Below are 24022 nucleotides of genomic sequence, written 5' to 3' on the forward strand. Positions count from 1 at the left end.
GAGGACAGGAATTCTATGCTAAGTACTTTCTTGTAACCCAAAAAAAAAAAAAATGGAATATTTTATCCCATCCTAGACATAAGGGCCTTGAGCAGGTTTATGCAGAAGGAAAAAAGTTCAGGATAATTTGACTGGGCTCTCTATTTCCTGAGAGGGTGACCAGGCAAATCATCTAGGCTGGAGCAGAAAACAATATGACTCCAGCCTTTTCAAAATGCAATTTCAAGTTTTATTCTCATACACAGTACTTTCTCATTATTCAATAGAGGAAGGATCTATGCCAGATATTCTGAAAGGAACAATCTACAGACCAGTATCCAATTTATCATTAATTGCAAAATTAATAGGAAAAACAGTACAAAAACAACTATCAGAGCATCTAGAAAACAATCACATCCTATATCCATCACATCATGGCTTTCGTAAACATTATAGCACCGAAACACTATTACTAGCACTGACAGACAATATTCTAAGAGGATTTGACAGTGGAAAACATTACATTCTGGTATTACTAGATTTATCATCAGCCTTCGACACAGTAAATCACAAAATACTAATCAAAAAATTGGAAGAAATTTGTCTACAAGACAACACAATTACATGGTTCAGATCATACCTAAATAACAGATTTTTCCAAGTACAAATTAATAACACCTTGTCTAAAAAAAAATAACCCTAAAAGCAGGAGTTCCACAAGGATCTGCACTATCAGCGACAACATTTACTTACTCCCACTATGCCATCTTCTCGCAGGGCTAGGAATCATACACTACGTTTACGCCAATGACATTCAATTTATCCTTCCCATTAAGGACACCATTGAAAAAACATTAAGCTTAGCCAATATGTGTATTGACATAACCAAACAATTACTTAACCAAATGGAACTAGTAATAAACATTGAGAAAACTGAATACCTACACTTAGAAAGGAAGAATATAAACATAATTCAAACACCAATAATACTCAAAAGCGATCAAAAAATCGAATTAGAGAAAGTGCGCAACCTCGGCGTGATAATAGACACAAAACTAAACCTCAAACAACACATATCACTAAAAGTTAGAGAAGGGTATGCCCAAACTAATGGTACTTAGTGTCAGCAATGGTTTTAGTTTCCTATCAAACTTTCGCACAGTACTTCAAACACTAATATTTGCGAGTACTGATTACTGCAACGCACTGTTGCTAGGATTACCTTACACATCAATAAGACCACTGCAAATATTACAAAACTCTGCGGCAAGAGTTCTCACAGTCAAAACAAAAAGGGATCATATTACAGATACACTAGTGGAACTACATTGGTTACCAATGGAACAAAGAGTTCAATTCAAAGCTCTGTGCACCATACACAAACTGATCCATGACTTAAAAACAGTAATTGTTCTATTCACAGTGGGAAATAGAGATATATTTGATGTTGGTAGTTTTTCCCGCCGAAGAGGTTTTGGTTATATATTTAGTAAATAAACAAAAGCATAATAATACTATCTCCCTTCCTCAGCCCCTCCCTTGACTACCAGCGGTTTCTCTGGTTTGCTGGATTTAAGCAATTCTGTCAGCCCTGCTGCTCTAGTCATCTGTTTGTTACTCACCAGAGCTTATGTTCTGGGTTTTTTTGACTGCCCACTGCTCCTCTCTGCTGGTGACAAAGACAGACAAACCTAAAATATGTGTAGGTTTTTTCTGTGCAATGTGTTAAAAATGAACAAAATAAATAGCATTAAAAGATTATAAAAATATTTAATAATTTTCTGTCATTTTGTTTGATGTGAAATTGTAAACTGTACAAAATTCTTCTACAGTAGTAACTGCTTTGTAAAACCTCTGGCACAAAACATTCCTGGGTTGTTGCAAATGTGGTAGTCTAGGATTGTGCCAGATATGACAATGTTACAATAAATAAATATATCAGCATTAGGGAATTGTGCATGCAAGAAGAGAAGTTGGAAATCCATGCAAGACTTTGTATTAATGGCCATTGACAAATGTTGGAAGCATTTACAAAAACATTTGTTTTGGAAATCTCAGTTAAAATGTTATTCATCCGATATTCTCCTTCCAGCTCCTGAATACATTTATTTTCTTTAGGTTGTAAATAATTTATGATCTGGTACATAGCATAACTTATCTACAGATTTATGTAAAGCAAATGTTGGTTATAGACACCTTTGAAAATAAGACTTGAGGTTCTTTGTTCTTTTGGGAGGGGAGAAGGAAGTTACTGCTCCTCAAACAGAAGATATAAGTAATAAGTAATTGCTACACCAAAAATAATTGAAAAATGTTTCTTCTGAAATCTAAGATGGTAGCTTTAAAACAAGCACGCAGGCATCCTTATACTGGAGTTTTAAATCATGTACGCAGTTGCACACACATGATTTGAAATACGCCTACCACACATATGTATGCTCTTAATCTTAAACCGTTAACCCATCTCTAATGGTGCCATAATTACAGTGGGAATGGGAGTTAAATTGAGGGAGGTTCTAGCTACAACCAGGAGGCTACCGCTGCATCTTGTATCGCATGCTTTAGAGAAAACAGAGTAGTTAGATAGTTGTAGCTGATTCAATAGCACAACATCAAAAGATAGGAGCCAGGGCTTAATTTGTGGGGGAATGGGGTGGAACACAGTTCTGGCACTTCTTTTCAAGCTTAAGAGGCAGAACACCAGGGCTGTTCTGCTCCAGCCATTCTTCTCCAGGCAGCCTGTAGGGAAGAGATAGCTAGGGGCTGAGCCTGAAGCACACAGAGAAGAGAGCAGTCACTCTGCTCCCTAATCCAGCCGCTCCTCTCTTGTTCCCCCTCCCCCCACCACTTCTTCTGTATTGCAGGGAACAAAAGGGGAAGCAGACACTGCAGAGCAAAGAACAGATACAAAAAAAGATTTGAATTAACACAAGTTTGAAACTTGAGCAGTAATGCCAATTGTAAAGGCTTCAATCCTGGTCTTGATAAATGGCACTACTGTTTATAACTTTCAGACTTATGGTAATTCAACCTCTTTTTGTGTCTATTATTGAGAGCTTAATCTCTGGCAGAACAACCCAGAATGGCATTCTGCCATCATTTTTCTGGGACCTGAGAAAGCGGAGCAGAGCCGGCAGTGTATATCATTTCTGGCTCCCCTGAGAAAACAGAACAGATCCAGTGGTTGCATGGATCATTTATGGCCCCCCAGCCGTTGGAGAAAACAGAGAACAGAGAGTGTTGGAGCTGCTTACCTTGAGCCAAGGGCAGCCACATGGCTTTGATTCGGGTAGGTGAGAGAGATCACATCTGGCCCTGGCCCTGGCCCTTTGCACAGGTCAGCCCTGGCCCCGATCATAATTCCACTTTCTTTAGGTCTACAAATTAAGTCCTGATAGAAGCCATGATTCAGTGATGCACAGTAGGTATAAGAAATTGTCTTTGATTAGGTCTACTAAAATGGGGATTTTATGATGAGTAGACTAAGCATTAATGAGATCAAGTGATAGTGTCACTGCCATTGGAGATGTCAGTGTGAATGGATATTAAGGCAGTGCGATTGCTCCTAGGGCTACCATGCTTTGAAACTTTATAAGATAGGTGGCCATAAAGTCCTCTGCCATAAATTACAGGGATGTATTGCTCCATTTGTAGGAGGAGAAACAGAAACCAACAAATTTGATAATATACTTTAAAAAGCCTTTTAACAGGTGGGCCAAATGCATGGTAGTACATATTGCAAAATACCCAGCATACAATGATATAGGGTGGTTCAAGGTTATATCAAGGCTTAAGCCTTTCTAGGAGGTAAATTGCATCTAACACAGCATGGGGTAAGAGTTAGCTACACACCTGAGGTACAGGGAATAAAAACAACGTAAAACCGAAAAATTCTACAGAGAAATTGCCAAGAAAATGGAAGCGCACACGAAAAATGCACAAAGGAACATGTTCCTCAGTTGCGCAGTACGCCTCCAGCATCACTATGGGCGTCTAATGAGGGAACTCAGTGATGTCATTGAGAGAAGAGGCTTCAGCAACCTCGAACAGAAGAAAAAGGAACAGGAATGCTGACCTGAAGGAAAAACACAATAAGTAAACTCAATCCCAGGTCCAGGGGTCAGTCCCATGCAGCGATAGGCATGCAATACAGCAAGTGAGATAATAGCCACTATAGCTGTAGTTGCTGTGCGCTTCTAATAGGGGGTCCCAGAGACGTTATCGAGGGGCAGGGCTTCAGCAATGCCAAGCAACAGCAAAGATGGAACAGGAGTGCTGAGCTGAAGGAAAAAAACAATAAGAAAACTCAATCCCAGGCACAGTGGTCAGTCCCACACAGTGTTAGGCATGCAGTACAACAGGTGAGAAAGTAGCCACTATCGCCAGCATTGCACAGGCTTCTAATAGAGGGAACCCAGAGATATTATTGAGGGGCAGGGCTTCGGCAACACCAAGCAACAGCAGAGAAAGAACAAGAATGCTAACCTGAAGGAAAAACACAATAAGCAAACTCAATCCCAGGCCCAGGGGTCAGCCTTGCACAGCGATAGGCATGCAGTGCACCAGTGAGATAACAGCCACTATCGCCAGCATTGCCACGGGCTTCCAGCAGGGGGACCCCCTGTAATCATATACTTCTCTCTCTGAGTAAAGTACGGGAGCAAGTAGCAAATCTTTTTAATAATATTTAAAGGTAATCTTTCCAAAGATTCATATACAAAGCAAAACAAAAGTAAATTAATTTTACTTATTAATTTTTAGCGATAACTTAAGCTAATACAATGTTTAATGATGATGCCTTGCTGTTTGATTTTGTTTCTATTTGAAGTGTTGTATGTCTTTGTTGAACAGGCTGAATTTTTGTTGTGCTTTTATGTTCTTTCTTATTGTAATTCTCCTAGAACAGCCCTGGCAGTAGGCAGAATATAAATTATTGTAAATAAATAACTGTAAAATGAGGACATTTATGTTAAGGGTAAATTATTATTTACCAGTGTTGTTTTGGGGAGGGTTAAGTTTAGTTAAGCATGTTCTCATTCAGAAAACAAAAATATTGCAGTAACTGTGGCATACACGTTCTCTTCTTGAAATAAACTGAGCAGCTCCTCTTCAGCTGTTTAACAAATGAAGAACATAACAGCTTTTTAATTACAGTATTTAAATTGTATGCTTTTAGCTTAGATACCAACATGGACTGGGAACTCCCGATCTACGTCAGACTCTTCCCAACCTGAAGAACTTTATGGAACATGGTCTTCTAGTCAGGTGGTAAGTGCCTCTCTCTTACCCGGAGAATGTGTATGATGGAAATATTCTTGTGGTAAATCAAATTTCAGTAGTCTGCTGCAATCATTTTATACATTTTATCCTTTATTCGTTTGATTCTCCTAAGAACATACAGATCAGCTGTATTGGAAATTGTGCGAGGAAAGAAGTTAAAGAACTAATAATTTAGCCCAGTTTTACTTTCTGAAAAAAGAGCACACCTTTATAGCTGAAATGTTTTTGCACCGATAAGGACAGAATTGTGTGTTTTTGTTTTTTACAGGGTTGCACAGTGAGCAACACAGGAAGTTCCTTTCACCATGTTGAGAGGATGTAGCACCTTGCAGAAATTTAATAAATGCAGAATACTTAAACAGTGGCTTATACTTGCTTAGTAGTGACTTGCTACTGAATCTGGCAGAAACAAAGAAACCTATGGTCGCTCGTGTATTTTTATAAATATTGTATTACACACACTTTAGAATCTCAAGGATTTCATGGCAATAACCTTTGCTATCTACATCTCACAATAAACTGAGCAATTAACTTGTTAATCTGTGTTGTGCATATAGTTTTGCGCTATCAGGTATGCAAATTGTTTGGTAGCTAGCATGTTCAATGCAATTAGTTATTTTATGTCGTTTTTATGGGGTATTTTAACCAAAACATCTTACAAAGATATGAAAACTTGAGAGGAAAAGTTACAAAAACTAAAGGCTTGATTCTCTCCATTTGAGGCTGAAAGAGAGGCCATGACAAATAGCTATTCAGGAAGGCTGGTGTATAAAACAAATTTGCTATTTAAAGCTAGAGTAGAGACAACACGAGAAACCGAATAGCTTCAAACTGAGTGATGATGAGTGTAAAATGAAGCATTTTGAGCCAGTCAATGCTGCAAGTCATAAAATATATTAACAGTTTCATTTCCTTATGTATGAGTCTGATTTATCTTTTTGAACATGCAAAGTCGCTCAGGTAACATCACTTCCCTATAGAAAATGGCAGAGAAACCATTGAATATGGCCTAGGCCATTGTGTCAGCATGAACTAAGGGCAATAACCAAAATTACCCATCCATATGTCAGTCTCTACATTTCCTTATCTACAGTATATATTATCTGAAACAGATTCTGTAGGATTCATTGAGGAAAACCCCAGCACTCCCATACATAAAACATATATTTAAATCAAGAGGGTTTATAAAAAGAAAGCATGTCAAAAACTGGAAGAAGGAGGAATAAGATCCTGTTAAAAACCCAAATTTAAGATGTTGCCTGTTCATATAACATATTAAGTACTTCCGAAGGAAGCTCTCTTTGGCACAGTTCCAGTATTAAGAAGGGCATTAGTGAATTTAAGAGATTGAGATCATTCTCAACATACTCTGGTTTAGGAATTAGGTTCATTCCTGTCAAGGTATGAACAAAATTAACCCATTTGGAGACCTTGCCCTGTAGGGAAAAATAAGACTTACAGGGTAAACATTTGCCATCTGTGGCTGTGGAAAGTATAAAGTGTTGTCGGTCTTTACAAGCAAACATATTGTATGTGTAAATCCCATCCCTACCATAATTATATTTGATGAAGTACTGGATAGGACATAAAGGAGTAACATTGTTCTCAGAGGGTTAAACACTTTTCTGTGAATTTGAGGAAGCATGACTCCACGTTTCCAGTGGTAGAATGCCTTGATAATTTTGATACTCTTAAACTAAGGCAAAGTATAGCATGGAAATGTTGGGTAGGGTAAAAAGATGCCCCTGCATGGCATTCCATGCCGTGCCATAGGGCTGCTTTATCAGAGAAGCTCCTGAGAGAAAGTAAAACAAAGCATTGTCACAGCATGACAACAATACTACAAGTACTCTTAACATCTAAAAAAAACCCAAAAAACTTATCAGTTATGAAATAAAATTTACATAACTTACCTTTTAAAGTTAGCTGAAGTATCTGAATACTACATAATATATCTGGGATGCTGTACATGCAGCATGTAATATGCAGCATGCCATGAATACCTTGCCGACTTTCATGAGTTCTAGAACAGGGAAGCCTCCACTGTTGTCTACTGAGTGAAGATTTTAAAGATAGTCAATCAAGGACCTGGTGTAATGATAGGCATAGTTGTACTGTTTTTCAGAGACAGAACAAAGATGGAGTTAGCCAGATCAACAGAATCTAACCATTATCACCTATAAATGCAGAAAGAAAGTAGGAAAACATGAAATGCTTGATGATCTATCACTAACACCTCTGAAGGCTACAAGTTTCAGCACTTATTTATTTTTTATTTTTATTTATTTATTTTCTTTTATATACCGACATTCGATCGAAATATCACATCGGTTTACAGGGAACTGAGAAATAGGGGGGGGTTGGTCCGCCCTATTTTACATTATAACATGGTATATTAACTATTTAACATTATAACATGGAAACTATATACACAATAACATGGTAAGCATTAGTAGAACACATTGCAAACACAGTAATTATATGACCTTGGACAAAGTAGAAGCATTAAGTGCACTTATAAGCATAGAGTGGGCAGTGCTGTAATATATCAGCATTGCGGCAGGAACCAGGAAATTTGACATCTGTCACCAATAAGCAATGGTCACAGCAGACCTGGATGATCAGACTGTGGGAATGCTTCTGATTCCAGTAGACGTCTTGGCTTCTTGGAGAAACCAGCCTACATGGGTGTAATCACTAGCCCTGATAACATTTGAAAAGTGAGCTTTATTAAAGGAAGCCTTTTGCAATTTCCTCTTCTACTGTTTATTACTGGAATACTAGATATAATCGGTTATATTGGTAAGCATGGTCTCAAAAAAAAGAGTTGACACACCTGGTGACAATGGAATGTCTGATGCAAGTTCTCTCTGTTACCACCCTCTGGAAGTAGTCAGCAGTCAGATGAGGCAGAGCTGTCATCACTTTAATGGCAATAGACATGTTGCCAAGGTGATCTATACAGAAGGCTTGACAGCCACAACTTCTCACATTGCTGGGAGATGAAATCTGTCTGTCAGCTCCTTAAATCTGCGCTAGCATGAAATATTCTGCTGCCAGGTTCCCAACACAGGTTTACTTTGATCCCAAATAGACAGGAATTTAGGTCTCTTCAGTGTAGCAAATGATGCTATAGTTGAACTCTGGATTGGCTGTAGAATGAGTGACTAAGCACTATATCATCAACTGCTTCTCTACGGGAAATGGCAAGTGCGATCAGGCTCCACAGAATATCACCGCTGCCACAAAGTGCCATGGGAGTTGTTGGGCAACATGGATGTCCTCGACGCCATAGCGCACCAGGGGGTGCTGGTGTTCACCAATGTCATACTTCTTCAAGTGGCTGTCAGCCCCTTAGAGCATCATCAGGAGCAGTGGGCGCCCTGAGGGCGAAGCCAAAAGGCACTGCACTGCAACATAGACCAGCTCAGTTGGGGTGTGGCACCAGTTACTCTGGAGACACCATCATCACATTGTGAGCGCTAACTCCAAAAGGTGGTGTTGAGACAGTGGAGCACATCAAATGCAGTTGACATTGGTGGGAGTCATCTAATCTTCCAAGTGCTATGGATGCCACCATAGAGTGCCAGGGTACCATGGATGGCATCGTCGCCATCTTCATCTTGGGCCCTGTTGAGGTCATTTCTGTCATAGCACCCTCATGTATCATGCACCATAGGTGCTATATGGCACCAAAGCAAGGGGGTGCAATCAAACACTTTTGATCATTTTTTCATAGGCGCAGTCATCAAATTTAGTATGAGACCGGTTCAGGATATAGCATGGGCTATACCCACAGGCACTACATTGTGGAACTCATTTGTGCCTCCGGAAGGACGGGATACCTCTACACGAGTGCAAGGCATTGCACTTGTAGATTGGGGATTTGGTGCTGGGACACTATGGTTCTAGTTGCCCAGTGTGTTTATTTCCGATTAGCCGGCACAACATGTTCTGCTCTGCAGTCACCAGTGCGGTGGCATGTCTTAGCTAAGACTGCGCTCCTGGTCAGTCCACCATTGGGGTGGATTCCAGGGCAATAATGTCGGGAGTCTTCCCCTCCACAGGGGGACACTTAAGGATAGTCATTTCCTTACAACCTGCAGAAGTTTGCCATCTGTTAGGTGCAGTCTGTAAGATATGAAGAAATAATAGCATTGTTGAGGCCTGAGATGGATTCTCATTTTAAAAAGTAGTAAGCATGTCCAGTATTATATAGATAGTAAAAGGGAGATGTATAAATATTTATTTTCAAATATTTCGATACTGCCTTCCAAGATATTAGAAATGTGAGAGACAAAAGATAGATTTGAGTTAATATTGGCATCAAAGTTGTTAACCAGGGAAGCAAGCATGACATTTAGATTCAGTGCTGGAAACAGAGGACAGGTAATTGTACTTAACAGACTTTTTACCTAGATAGAGAACGTCAATCTTTGAGGTGTTTTACTATACATAGAATAAATCCTTTTCCTCATTTAACCTTCTTTCATCTGCTGGTCCATTAGCTGTTACATTTTTGCTGCTTTCCATTTAAAGTAATGGAATGCAGAAGTGTGTATTAAAATTTAAGGATTTGCAGAATCAGCAGTTCACAGGCACAGGGTCATATTATTCTCAGGACAGTGTTTTGCTTTTGTATTTACTATTTCATTTGATTGTGAGGGGAAGTTACTGGCAGTTTTGGAGTATTTTAGTTGTTGTCTTCCTTACTATTCATGTCATCTAACGTAGTACTCATTATATTCAATCACATTTCAGAATAGCACGACAAGTGGGAAATATTTGACTGTTGTGTACCATCTCTTCCAAGGATAATTGTATATTTCTCATTTCAGAATTTTAACCTCTGCCATTGTAATTGAGACTCCTTAACCTTATAAAAAGTGAAATTCTCTCAATGCTTGGATGCATTTTAAGGTGAAATTACATCTTGTTCTTTCTTTGATATTAGTTGAAATACTGTAACTACAGTGTGAAATTAATTTTCAATTTTTTTGTTTGAGCAATTGAGTGCAAGTTATCTGATGTAATGGTAGAGTTCTGTATATACATGTTTAGAATTTGATGATCGTTTTAGGCATGTAGAATATATGAAGATGCAGAAATATGTTAAATAAAAGGTAAATGATAGACTTGAATTCAAAATGATAAATCTTTGCAGATGGGATATGCAGTCATTTATTTATTTATTTAATTCTTTTCTATTCCGACATTCAGTCTCATATGTCGGTTTACAAGGAACAAGGGGGGTTATAACTTTAACAAACCATTTAACAAGAAGCAAAAAGTTACATTTATACATGAAGTATAAATATGGTTTGTTTATTTAAAGATTTTTTATATACCGCGACACGTATGGCACATCACCTCGGTTTACAGACAACATTAATTCTTCAAAGCGCTTTACAATAAAACATCTTAACTGGGGAAAAAAACAAGTAGTATGTTTAACCAATAACTAGGAGAATAAATATAAAAGTTATGAGGGTGACCATGGTATCTAGGGGAGAAAATATCAAAGGTGAAGTGTTAAGGGGAGCCAACATTTAATAACAGAAATAAATAACTAGGAGGAAGCTTTTCAGGTGGAGGGTGGGTAAGGGAGGGAGAGGGAGACTGGGGGAGGTGGTAGCAGCGATGTTAATGGGTTGAATGGGTCCCAGTCAGTTAATGGTAGGCTTTTTTGAACAGCCAGGTTTTTAGGTTTAGCTTAAATTTTTTGTGACAAGGTTCCTGGTGCAGTTCAGAGGGCATACTGTTCCATTAAAACATGACATAGAAATATGTCATGTTTTAATGTTACCTATTTTTTGTTTACTCCTGTAATATGTTGTTTTAAATGTAAACCGGAGTGAAGGCAGACTGCTATACCCCGGTATATAAACTCTTCTAAATAAATAAATATAGTGGTTCCAGCTATGGTGAGCGATCGTTCTTTTGTGGCAGCAAGTTTGGTCTGTTTAGGAGAGGGGATCAGCAGTCTGGCTTGGTGCTGGGATCTGGTTGGTCGGTTTGACTTTTTGAAGTATAGGTGTTCTGAGAACCAAAGCATATTTCGGTTATGGATGGCTTTGTGTATTAGTGTAATTGATTTATATATGATCCTGGATGCAACAGGTAGCCAGTTAGCGACTGAAGTGCGGGAGTGATGTGCTCGTGGCGGCGTGTGTCGGTAATGATGCGGGCAGCAGCGTTTTGTAACATTTGCAATGGTTGTAGTGTGGTTTTTGGTAATCCTAATAGAAGTGCTTTGCAGTAGTCAAGCTTTGATAGAATAGTTGCTTGCAGTACTGTGCGGAAGTCGTATGGGTGTAAGAGCGGTTTGATACGTTTTAGCGTGTGGAGCTTGAGAAATCCGTTTTTAACCGTGTCCGAGATGAATTTTTTAAACGTAAGATTTATTTATTTATTTATTTATTTACTTACATGTTTTTATATACCAACTTTCCTCAAAAAAGACATCAAGACTTTTTTTGAGTAGCTGGTGCTGATTGGTTGGTGTATGTAGATGCGGCAGTGAGATGTGGAATGTTATTGTGGGTGTTGCTGAGATTTAAAGTTGAGTTGGGCAAGGTTTGTGCCTTGAAACGTGTTAAAATAGTTTGTATTTTGTTGTTGAAGTAAGCAGCTAGTTCCTCACATTTTGATTCATCATCGTTGTTTGAGTTTGTGTGGACTGGAGCAGTAACAAGGCTTTTGACGTATTGGAAGAGTGCGGTGGGTTGAATTGGGATTGGAGGATTTTCGCAGCATAATAATCTTTCTTCGCTCTATCAGTGGTTTGGCGGTAGTTGTATAGTAAAGACTTGAATTTTAGCAGTGTTGTTGGATTTTGGTTTCTGCGCCATTCCTTTTCAGTTTTGCAGAGCTCAGTTTTCATTGATTTTAATTCGGGTGTGTACCATGGTTTTTTATTTATCTTTTCCGTGTTGATTTCTTTGGTTTGTATGGGGCAGAGTTTCTCTGCTATGTTGCTTGTGATTTGGAACCATGATGAGGTAGCTGTGTCGGCATCTGTAAGATCTAATTTTTTGAGCATTAATGATGTCTTCCATTTGACCCTGTTTTCGGAAGTATATAGTTTTTCTGCTGTGAGAATTAGTTGGGGAGAGCTTCATTGTGCAACACGTATTGATCCGGTAGTGGTCTGACCAGGGGATGGGAGTGCAGCGGGGTAGGTCTGTTGGATAGGTCTGGTTTAATATCTAGAGAATATACCATACATGTGTAGTGTCTGTTGGAAGGCGCACCTGCAGCCTTTACTGTAAGGAAAGCAAAGATTAAGCACTTGTACTTATTTGAAAACCAGTAAAGCATTGCCTATATTTTTTGTCCTCTTTTTGGCTTGATCAAATTTGGCCTTTATTCTTTATAGTTTTAATGTCCTACCATCTCACTCCCATTATGAACACAGTAATTATATGACCATGGCCAAAGAAGAAGCATTAAGCCTCCTCTTACAAACATTCTTTATACTAGTTTCATAAAATTAATTTTGGTTTTGAACAATCTTTCTTCTGATTTTCTGCAGAGAGAGAAGAATCTGTTTTTAAATTTTACTCAGAACAGTCATTATGTTTCAAGTTTCCAGATCCCAGAAAGTTTAGAATATGTAGACCTTTTAGAACTCAAGTAGCATTTATTTATGGTATATAAAAAAAAATTCACTATATGTCATAATTTGCTTGACTGCCAAAAGGTGTAATTTTATTTTAACTGTATACAAGCAAACCTTTTCTGGCACCTTCTGCAATTCTGTCATTACTGTGCATTACTCAAGCAGTATTCTCTAAGAAGGTGAGAAGCCATTATTGCTTCTCTAACTCAGCTGACGTGATGTTGGCTGAGAGCTGTACCTTGAGCTTTAGATGTTGCTAATGGCTATAAACCAACTTAAACACCTCCATTTAGAGTTCTTACTGCCATGAGGTCATTCTTCGAAAAGAAAGAGGGAGATCAAATGGTGTTTAAAAGTTATTTTTTAGCATGTTCTCATGCCATAGAGTTGTAGTTGTAGATTTTGGCAGGTCTCCAGATCCTCGAGGTTTAGTATTTTGACCAGCTGTGATCTAGCAATGTTACTCAAAGGAAACATTTTGTAGGGAGAGATACATGTTTGAAACTATTAATTATACCTAGTCTTTCATAATACTTGACAGTTTTATTAGACTGCTTCAGACATATTAAATAATTTTATGCACATCTGACTGGAACAAAATAGCAAAGTCACCATGAGAAGCTATTTGTAAAAACAAGTTCTTATGTAAAATTATGTCCCTGACTAATGCATGCTAATTATTTTAAACAAAGTTAAGGGGGGAAAGCCGACAATAGCTCAGGAGTGCATGGTTTAGGATGAATTATCTTCAAAGGAGACTGTTAATGATTGCTTCATGGAGCAGCTGGTCCTAGAACTGATGAGAAGGGCAGCTAATTTAGAACTGGTCCTCAATGGAATGCACAGCTTGATAAGAGGTTACTGTGGTGGGATCGCTAAGCAATAGCAATTATAATGGACTGGAGAAAGGCCATTAAGTAAAACTACTGCAGTAACATATAACTTTAAAAAAGGGGAGACTATGATAGAATGAGGAAAAGAGAAAACAACTAAAAGGAGCAATTACGAAGATTAAAAATTTGCTTGAGGCATGAACATTGTTTAAAAATGCCATCTTGTGGGGGAGTCAAGATGACCGCATGAGATGACACACTACTCCTGGCTGCTCCACGGTTTCCTTGTGCTTTTTCCTTCTTTGTTGATATGCTTTCTAAAAGGAAAGGACAAGTGAGAGTCTTTCCTTCTGGGTCACCCTTCCCTTTGTGGAGTTTGCATCTCCCAATCTGGAGGATGAGAGGGCTTCAAGTCCTATTGTCAAAGATACTGGAGGAGAACCCTCTTCAACTGGGGAGGTGGTATGACTGAGCTAGTTGGATAGTCATCTACCGCCAGCTGAGCAGGATCGAGACACCGTGGGGCTTCCAAGGCATGGAGTGATAATGTCACAGGGGGCATTTCGGGGAAAGCAGCGGCCGGCATTAGGTTCTCAATTGCAGTTGAAGCAGGCTACTAGGAGGAAGTTCAAGAGATAGGATCCTTAGAGCGAGCATCCTCTTCTCCCCAAGTACCTTCGGTGGTAACATCAATCTCTTGGCTTTTTGGCTGTGAGTGAGTCACCCACAGCAGAGTGCTTTTTCTTCCATTGAAACCGGCTATAGTAACCTTAGATTTGTTGTGGGACCTTATTGCCAGCCTCTCTGTTTTCTTTTCTGAATGTCACAATAAGGTCAATTTATTTATTTATCTGAAAATGTATTAACCGCCTATCGACAATTACAACATTAAAAAAAAAACACATTAAAAGCATTAAACATGGGGGCATGGCTATGATGCTGAGCTGAGCAGACGCTCCTCTGCCCTCCTCCCTCAGGATCGCCCGATTTTACATATCTTTCTGCAGTTTTCTACTATATTCACTACCCTTTTTTGAGCAGTTACAGCTGCTTACTTGGCTGCACCTGAAGTTGGCTGTTCTTAGCGGTTGAATACGTCATAAATGAGAACTAGATTGCATAGAACTACGGTCTGCATGGCGGGCCCAGAGGACAAAATGGTGCCTGATCCTGAACTCCCTGTTGAAGGTCTATCAGAAGCCATGCTCAAAGACCTAACCTGCGCGGTGTCAGTGGCAATTGCGATCAGTTACAAAAGCTTCAAGCCTCAGTCAAGGATTTACATGTCAGGGTGGACAGCTATCATATCGCTTTGGCCAAGATTGGCCACAGAGTGAGTGTCCAAGAAGATCAACTCACTTCTCTTAGCACAACGGTCAATGATCTCACTCAGAAGAACAAACTCTTGGAAGATAAATTAGACTATTTGGAAAATCGAAGCTGTCAAAATAATATCTGCATCGTAGGAGTCCTGGAAACTATTCAAGGTGTAGAGTTGATCATTTTTTGTGAACATTGGCTACCCAAAGTGCTGCAAATTTCAATGGAGGACGGAAAAATCCTCGTGGAGCATGCACATCAACTCTGCGCAGGAGGGCGAATGGCAACAGACCACGGCAGGTGATAGCTTTATTGGTATAGTTTAAATATTTCACTAAGATATTGGCTGCCTTTCGTAAAACTCCAGACCTGAAACATGGTACTTCTAAGCTGTTGCTCTTTCTGGACTTTTCTGCGAAAGTTCAGGCAGCCTGGCGCTTATTCTCACCATACTGCACTCAGTTATTCCAGCGTGGAGAGTGATTCTCTTTGCAGTTCCCATCGCGCTTAAAATTGTTTCAGCAGGGGAACACTCAGCTGTTTACAGCTGCGCAAGAAGCAAAATCATTTTTGAACTCTCTCAAGGATTGAGGCATTGCTCCTTCCGGGCCTAATGTTTGTGACCAGTTGACTTTCTGAGCTGTGAGTGGCCAACTAGTGACTCTGGCTGTGATATGGGCCTTCCCAGTGGGTGGATAATGACTCTGATGTTATTTGCCCTAGCAGCATGCATTGGATCCTGGATTCTCTTCTTTGTTTTGCGATTGTGTCATCATACTGGCCTGATTCTAACCAATGGCCACCTTATCTAACCTGGCCACAGACCTTCACCACCATGGGAGTGGAAGCAATTCTTCGTTTGACTTTCTTGTGGTTACTGTGGAAGACTTCTTTTTTTTCTTTTCATTTTTCATCGTGGAGATACCGGGAGACTTGTGGAGACGGCACTGCTGGTTCACGCGGAGAGCAGGAACAACTCTGCATTGGATGTCTGTGGGGTGGTTTCTACAAGGATTCAGGGTTTAGTGGGATTTATTGAGGAATTTGGGAGGGTTTTATTTTGGGGCTGCTTTGGTATGCTGTGTGTTGGTGACTGTGTGAGTGTGAATGACTGTGTGTTTGGATGGTTGTAGCCAGGGCTGTTTGTTTATTTGGTTACACTGTGCTTCAGATGACTATTGTATTTTCTTTACTATGTTAAAGCTTGTCCTCTGCCACTTATTATATTCGATCACATTAACGTATGCTATCTTGGAGGGAGCCTGGGCTGGGGGGCTCGCCTCTGTTCTCTTCTTTTTCTTTCTTATGCTTGTTTGGTTCAAAACCTTTTCTTTTCTCGATGACTAAGGTTTCATTTTGTTCTCTTCATGTAAATGGACTGCATCACCAATCAAGCGTAAGAAAATCTTCACGGACCTCTCAAGAAGTGGGGGGGCATCTATAGCTTTTCTCCAAGAAACACATTTGGATGATGGAGAACATGCTAAACTACAAAGAGACTGTCGGGCAGTGTTTTTACTCCTCCTACTCAACTAGGCAGAGGAGGGTCACTATGCTATTTCACAGGTTTCTGATCCTGAGGGCAGGTTTCTCTTTGTTGCGGGTTCTCTTTGTATAGTAAGAAAATTGTTCTAATTAATGTGTATGCCCCTAACCAGTACTTCCATCAATTTTTCACTTCTCTGATGGCCAAACTACTGTGCTGGGAGGGGTAAGTTTTTATTATGAGTGGTGATTTCAACATCACAGATAACCTCCAGGTGGATTGTCAACCTCCCAAAACTCCTAAGAAGTCACAGGCCAACATAGGCATTGGTTTTTTTAACTCAGGAGCTGAGGGTTCTTGACAGTTGGCGTACCCTTCATCTTCTTGAGGAAGAGTTCTCTTTCTACTCTCATGCCCACAATCTGTACTCAAGAATTGATTACATTTTGATATCAGAAACCTGTTTCTCTCAATTGCGAAAATGTGAAATGTACGATGTCACTTTTTCTGATCATTCTTCAATTGTATGCTCCTTAGTGTTTGCTGAAGAGGGTAAGGTCAGGACTCCTTGGAAACTGTCCTCTCTGCTTTACCATGACAAAGAATTTGTTAAATTCTTGTACGCCAAATGGGAAGAGTATAAAGAATTTAATCTCTCACAGGAAGTGTTGACCACCATTTTTTGGAATGCAGCTAAGGGAGTGCTTAGGGGCCATATCTTGGCTTACCAAGTTTGGAAGCGGTGTCTGACAGCACAAAAAGAATTGGCATTGTCTAAACAAGTGACCCTTCTCAATAGTATTCACATTAGCCATATGACCCCCAGCTAATCAACAACAACTGGCCGTGGCTAGATGGGAGCTGGATGTGCTGCTGGATCTCAAGGCAAGACAAACTTACATTACAAATATAAATTATTTCAATGGGGTATAAGGCGGGCAAGTTATTGGTGTGTTTCTTCGGAATGTGGGGCCAAAAACTTTTGTCCCTTGCTTGCATTTTGGTGGTGCAGATCATGTTGGTACGGAGGTAGTCCTAAAAGTTTTTCAAGGGTTCTTTCAGGATCTTTATACTACTGCTCCATCCGACCTGGCGAACTGCCAGAAGCTCTTCTGGGTGATCGCGTTTCTGAGATTATCCCCTGGGGACAAATCTAAGTTGGAGGAACCTAATTTGGTAGGGGAGATTCAATCGATGGTAAAACGGCTTAAATTAGGTAAGGACCCTAGATTTTTTAGCCTCTCCGGGAACTGTATGGGGAGGTCTTGTCTGGAGGTAAAATAGGCTGTGAGAATAATTTAGCAACAATCATCCTTCTTTTAAAACCAGACAGATCCTTTGGTGCCGGGGTCTTATTGGCCCATGTCTCATTTGAATCAGGACGTTAAAATACTCTCTGCTGTGCTTGCTGCTCGGGTCAATAAAGTTATCCATACCTTTGTGGCTAAGGACCAAACAGGGTTTATTTCCCACAGGCATTCCTTGAACAACATGCTTAAAACCTTACTTACGGTATCACTAAATGGTCATTCGGAATGTGATGGCAGGCTGATGGGTTTAGGCGCTGAGAAGGCGTTTAACTGGGTGGAATGGTCTCTCATCTGGTGGGCGTTGGAACAGTTTAATTTTGGAGGCCAGTTTATTCACTGGGTGAAGGCTCTCTATGCCTCTCTCAGAGCCCAGATCCTGGTTAAAGGAGTGCTGTCTGCGCCTTTTTGCTTAGAGAGAGGCACGCACCAGGCCGCCCTCTTTCCCTTCTGCTATATGTACTGGCGATAGAACCACTTGATATTTTACTTCGACGACTGGTCTCTTTTTGGGGGGGCTATCTGTGGGTTAGGAAAGAGGTTAAAGTGAGCATGTTTGCTGATGGTATGCTTCTCTTCCTAGCTAATCTGCAGGATTGCCTGATGGTCATTATAGGACTTTAACAACTTCTTTGGTTCTTTTTCAGGTTTGAAAATTAATTATGACAAATCTACTAGATTTCCCCTCCGCGCTGATTTACCAACTGGGTGCGATTGGGGGTATGAAATATCTGAGTATTTATATTGCTCATATGGTTCATGGATTGTATCTGAGGAATCTGGGAGCTGTCATGGGAAAAGTTAATATTCTTCTCAAACGGTGGCATTCGTTCCCATTATCTCTGGGCTGTTGCGCTGTCGTAAAAATGATCATATTCCCTAAATTACTTTACCCCCTCCAAATGCTCCCAATCTGGGTGAAGCAATCTGATGTGCTTCAGTTTAAATCCATGATTTCTGCCTTTTTATGGCGGGGAAAACTGCCAAGGCTTAGATTGGGTGTTCTTATGCAGGGAAAAAATATTGGTGGCTTGGCTGTTCCGGACCTGCGTCTCCATAACTTTGCCTGCCTTATGTGTTATATACAGGATTGGACCTCCCATCAGCACACATTTGACCCGGAAGGGTTGCTGGATGAGTGGGCTAGTCCTTACCATGGGATGTTTCTGCTTCACCTCCCTAAGCCTGCCCTTCGCAATCTAAACTTCCACACATTTTGGTTAGGGGCATTTCAAAATGTATGGAAATGGTGGAGGACAATTGCACAGAGCTCTGCCTCCGTTTCTCCTTTCCTACCTCTAATTGACAATAACAAACTTGTAATATGGGCTTGTTTCCTGTCCCCCATATCAGTCCTCACCGCATCTGGACTCATTGGTCAAGCAATGGAGTGGACTTGCAAATAGAAATTGTTGCATCAGACGTTGGTAGAGCATTTATTATGCTTTACCACTGTATAGTCCCTGCTAACCTGCAAGAGATTCAATTTAAATTTATTCACCGTTGGTATTTAACTAGAGATAAAGGAGTGAGATTACGATATTGGACATCTTATGAATGCTTGAAGTGCTCTCATATGCGGGGGGATTTCTATCACATGTTTACTGAATGCCCGAAACTTCAGCCTTTCTGGAACAAAGTCGGCTCAGCTATAGAGTGAGTTGTGGACACCCCGATAACATGGTCAGGAGGCCTCATTTACTTATACTTGTTTGAGGAGTCTATTGTCCTGCCGGGTGGGGGTCAAAGGTTTGTTGTCATCTTTAACAGTGGCAAAGAAGGTGGTGTTATCCACTTGGAATTCTGCCCTAGTTTCGGCCTTTCAGTTCTGGCACCAAGCAATGATCCATTTTGTAACGTTCGAAGCTTTAAGAAAGAAAGAGCTCAGCCACAAGCACAGTGTTCTGTTTTTGAAAAAATATTTTGCATTATGAGAGAGAGTCTTTAAATGGAAATCTATTTAGTGGTTTCCCTGGTTGGTGTGTGTGTGTGTGTGATATGCATGAGTGTTTGTTTGTGGTTTAATTAGTTTGGGGGGGTTTCCTGGGGAAAACAAAAATCTGAAGTGACATATCACACTTGCTCTGTGTATCATTTAAGCTCTATGCTTTGACATCTTTGTAATTGCTAGGATTTATATCTGCATTATTGTACACTATATTGGTTTGATTATGTTGCTTCAATAAACATCATGTTTAATGCTTTTTTTTTTTTTTAAACATGACTCACATATACACAGTCAACATGCTATCTAAGACTAAAAATCACTTGCACTTGCTTTTTCCATGTCATATTAGCTTATCACAATGCTACCCTCATATTAAAAGCCTGTTGGAAGGAAAAGACCTTTATCAATGTCCTGAACTTTAATAGCCCAGTTTTGCTTTTCAAATACTGTGGTAGGGAATTCCAGATCAAAGATCCTTTAACATAAGACTCTCTCTCGAAACTCATCTAGTCGAATTACTTTGAAATATGGAACATCCAATAACATTTGTGAACTTGATCTTAAGGTCCTCGTGGGTTGGTACAATTGCGGGGGGATTTGAACAGCGGGATTTTGGATACATTGAAGTGTTTCTTAGAGTGAATTCACTTGCTCAAGACCGTCAAAAGATATTGAGTAAACAAGCTGACTGGATCCAATTGATAGAAAGAGCTGTTCAGAATATGAAATCAATTAATTCTACCATTAATCAGGAATGGGGTTTCTTTACTCAGAGATTGGAGTTAGTGGAGAATTGTCTTAGATGTTTAAATCTACAATTTACTAATTTTCCAAAAGTTATAGGAGAAATCCCTCAACTGACTTTCAAGAAATATTTACTGGAAATATTACATCTCTCACCTGAGACAATATCTCCATTTAACAAGGTGTATTTCCTTCCCTTCAAACAGAATCCTGGTCAACAACTAGCCTCTTAAGTTCCAACAAAGCTGGTTAATTTGACCTCTTTTTTGGAATCTACTTCTTCAGAGATAGTTGAGAGGTCTACATTATTAGTTTCCTTTTTTAATGGACATGACCTGAGCTACATTATGAAAAATTACTTTAAAAACATAAATGTGAATTTTCTGGGACAGTTAGTCCAGAAATGCAGCCCAGCATTCTTCTGACTTTAGCTGTCACCTTGTCACATTGCTTCAGATCGCCAGACACTATCACCCCATGTCCCTCTCCCAGTCCGTGCATATTAGTCTTTCATCCCCACATCTTTCTCTTATTGTTTAAATGCAGACCCAAGATTGGGAAAGCATTTTAAAAAATTATGAAATTAAAAAAAATACCTTAAAGACCACAAAGACAGTTGCTAAAAAAGATAATTTCATCAAAAATTGACACAGTTAAGGACGCGAATTAAGTCATTGAAGTAGCTATGGCGGCAGTGTTGAAAGTGCAGCGCAGCGAACTTGCAGCAGACCAACAACGGGATTTAGATAAGCATGAGCAGGCTTATACAATCTTTGGCCCAAGCACAGAGTGCTGTTCAAATTGAGCAAACTAGCCCTGGAGCATGCTCCTTTGCTCCTCAACTTTTTTATTTTATGCAGCAGGTTTCCAATGATTGGCAAAGGTATAGCTAGTCTGAGGAAACAGTCTTAAACACACAGATGCAATCAGATACATACCTTCTACAGCTAGCAAAGCAGGCTAAAACAGCACAGTTCAGATATGATTGTGGGAAGCCATTTGAGCTTTTTTTATTCTACCCATGAGGATTATTTTGAAAAGTATAAAGACAATGATTATCATTCCCTTGAGGAAAGGGAACTATATTCTGAGGGAGAGGAAGAAGCCAAAATCCATCTTTCATAGAGATTAAATTACAGCTTTAATATCTTAGGTTAATAGAACACTACGATTATCAGAGAATAAATCTGAGGAGACTCAAGAGTGGGACCCAATTTTAAAAGGGATACATAAACCCCCAATTTCATTTTCATTTCACTCTGAAATTGGAAACATGATTTGATTGAGTGGGAGTCACCAGATAAAGGTCTATAAAAAATAACTAATATTTTTCAAAGTTATATTCACTTCTACAAGAAGTTCAAGAATATCTTTTTCTAATTCCCCGAGTAGATGCATTGGTTGCTGCTAGAAAGACAATCATTTCAGTGGCAGGTGGGGCATCACTAAGGGACCCACAAGATAAAAAGTTTGAGAACTTGTTGAAGCAAGTATTTTCTTCTAATAGTTCATCCATTCAGAGAGTAATCTGCTTGTTATGTCTCAAGGGCCATTCTTCGATGGGTTCAAAAGCTACCAGGTGGAAAAAGAACTGCAGGATTTGAATCAGCATCAGCTTTAATTGGCAGATGGTATCTATGATCTTACTTAGATACTCATCAAGATCCCTCACTTTATCAATAGGAACACGTTGACATTTATTACTACAATGGTGGGCAGCAGACTCTTTGTCAAAAGCTCGACTCGATAAACGAACTTTCAAAGGGCAAATGCTATTTAGAGATGAGTTAGAAAAATTACAGCTTAGGAGAGTCTAAACCTCAAAGATTATCAGAAGACAACTAGAATGTCCTTGAGATCTTACTGAATACGTAATTGGTATCGAGATAATAGAAGATTCCATAACTATAAACCGGTGACCTGACTTCAATACTGGGAAAAATAGTGGAAGCTATTCTAAAGAACAAAATCACAGAACATATAGACATACCCAGCATGGATTTACCCAAGGAAAGTGTTGCCTCACAAATCTACATTTTTTTGAAGGGGTGAATAAGCATTTGAATAAAAGTGAACCAGTAGATGTAGTGTATTTATATTTTCAGATGACATTTGACAAAGTCCCTCACGAAAGACTTCTAAGAAAACTAAAAAGTAATGGGATAGGAGGTGATGTCATTGCGTGGATTGAAAATTAGAAGACAGGAAACAGAGAGTAGAATTAAATGGTCAGTTTTCTCAGTGGAAAAAAGTAAACAGTGGAGTGCCTCAGGGATCTGTACTTGGACCAATGCTTTTCAATATATTTATAAATGGTCTGGAAAGGGATACAGTGAGTGAGGTGATCAAATTATTCAGAGTAGTTAAATCACATGTGGATTGTGATAAATTGTAGGAGGATCTTGTGAGATTGGAAGATTGGGCATCCAAATGGCAGATGAAATTTAATGTGGATAAGTGCAAGGTGATGCATATAAGAAAAAATAACCCATGCTGTAGTTACATGATGATAGATACCGTATTAGGAGTCACCACCCAGGAGAAAAATCTAGGCATCATAGTGGGTAAAACATTGAAATAATCGGCTCAGTGTGCTGCAGTGGTCAAAAATGCAAACAATGTTAGGAATTATTAGGAAGGGAAAGGTGAATAAAATGGAGAATGTTATAATGCCTCTGTATCGTTCCATGGTGAGACTGCACCTTGTGTATAATTCTGGTCGCGCATCTCAAAAAAGATATAGTTACACTGAAGAAGGTACAGAGAAGGGCAACCAAAATGATAAAGGAGATGGAACAGCTAAAGAGGTTAGGACTGTTCAGTTTGGAGAAGAGATGGATGAGGGGGGATATGGTTGAGGTCTATAAAATCATGAGAGGACTAGAATGGGTAAATGTGAATCAGTTATTTACTCTTTCAGATAATCGATCTTTATCCAACAGGATAAAGATCATACAAGAGAGTAAATGCTCAGTGGAATCTATATGGGTAGAAATCCCATGTGTGTTGGGTAAGAGTATAGTGATAGGAATATATATTACCGTCCACCTGGACAAAATGGTCAGACAGATGATGAAATGCTAAGAGAAATCAGGGAAGCAAACCAATTTGGCAGTGCAATAATAATGGGAGATTTCAATTACCTCAGTATTGACTGGGTAAATGTAACATCAGGACTTGCTAGAGACATAAAGTTCCTGGATGTAATAAATGATTGCTTCATGGAACAATTAGTTCAGGAACCAACAAGAGAGGGAGCTATTTTAGATTTAATTCTTAGTGGAACGCAAGATTTGGTGAGAGAAGTAACGGTGGTGGGGCCACTTGGCAACAGTGATCATAACATGATCAAATTTAAACTAATAACTGGAAGGGGGACAATAAGTAAATCTGCAGCTCTAACACTAAATTTTAAAAAGGGAAACTTTGATAAAATGAGGAAAATAGTTAGAAAAAAACTGAAAGGTGCAGCTGCAAAGGTTAAGTGTTCAACAGGCTTGGACA

At 39.5% G+C, this 24022-nt stretch overlaps 1 protein-coding gene across 1 annotated transcript in view; it reads left to right on the forward strand.

The window, feature by feature from the left end:
- UVRAG (UV radiation resistance associated) overlaps nt 1–24022 on the forward strand; it is a 321095-nt gene that overhangs the window by 257276 nt on the left and 39797 nt on the right. The window contains exon 14 of the mRNA XM_029602151.1: nt 5156–5247. Coding sequence (XP_029458011.1) covers nt 5156–5247 — 92 coding nt within the window. The remainder of the gene's footprint in view (nt 1–5155; nt 5248–24022) is intronic.

This window comes from Rhinatrema bivittatum, chromosome 5, assembly GCF_901001135.1.
Source record: "Rhinatrema bivittatum chromosome 5, aRhiBiv1.1, whole genome shotgun sequence".
Taxonomy (NCBI): Eukaryota; Metazoa; Chordata; class Amphibia; order Gymnophiona; family Rhinatrematidae; genus Rhinatrema; species Rhinatrema bivittatum.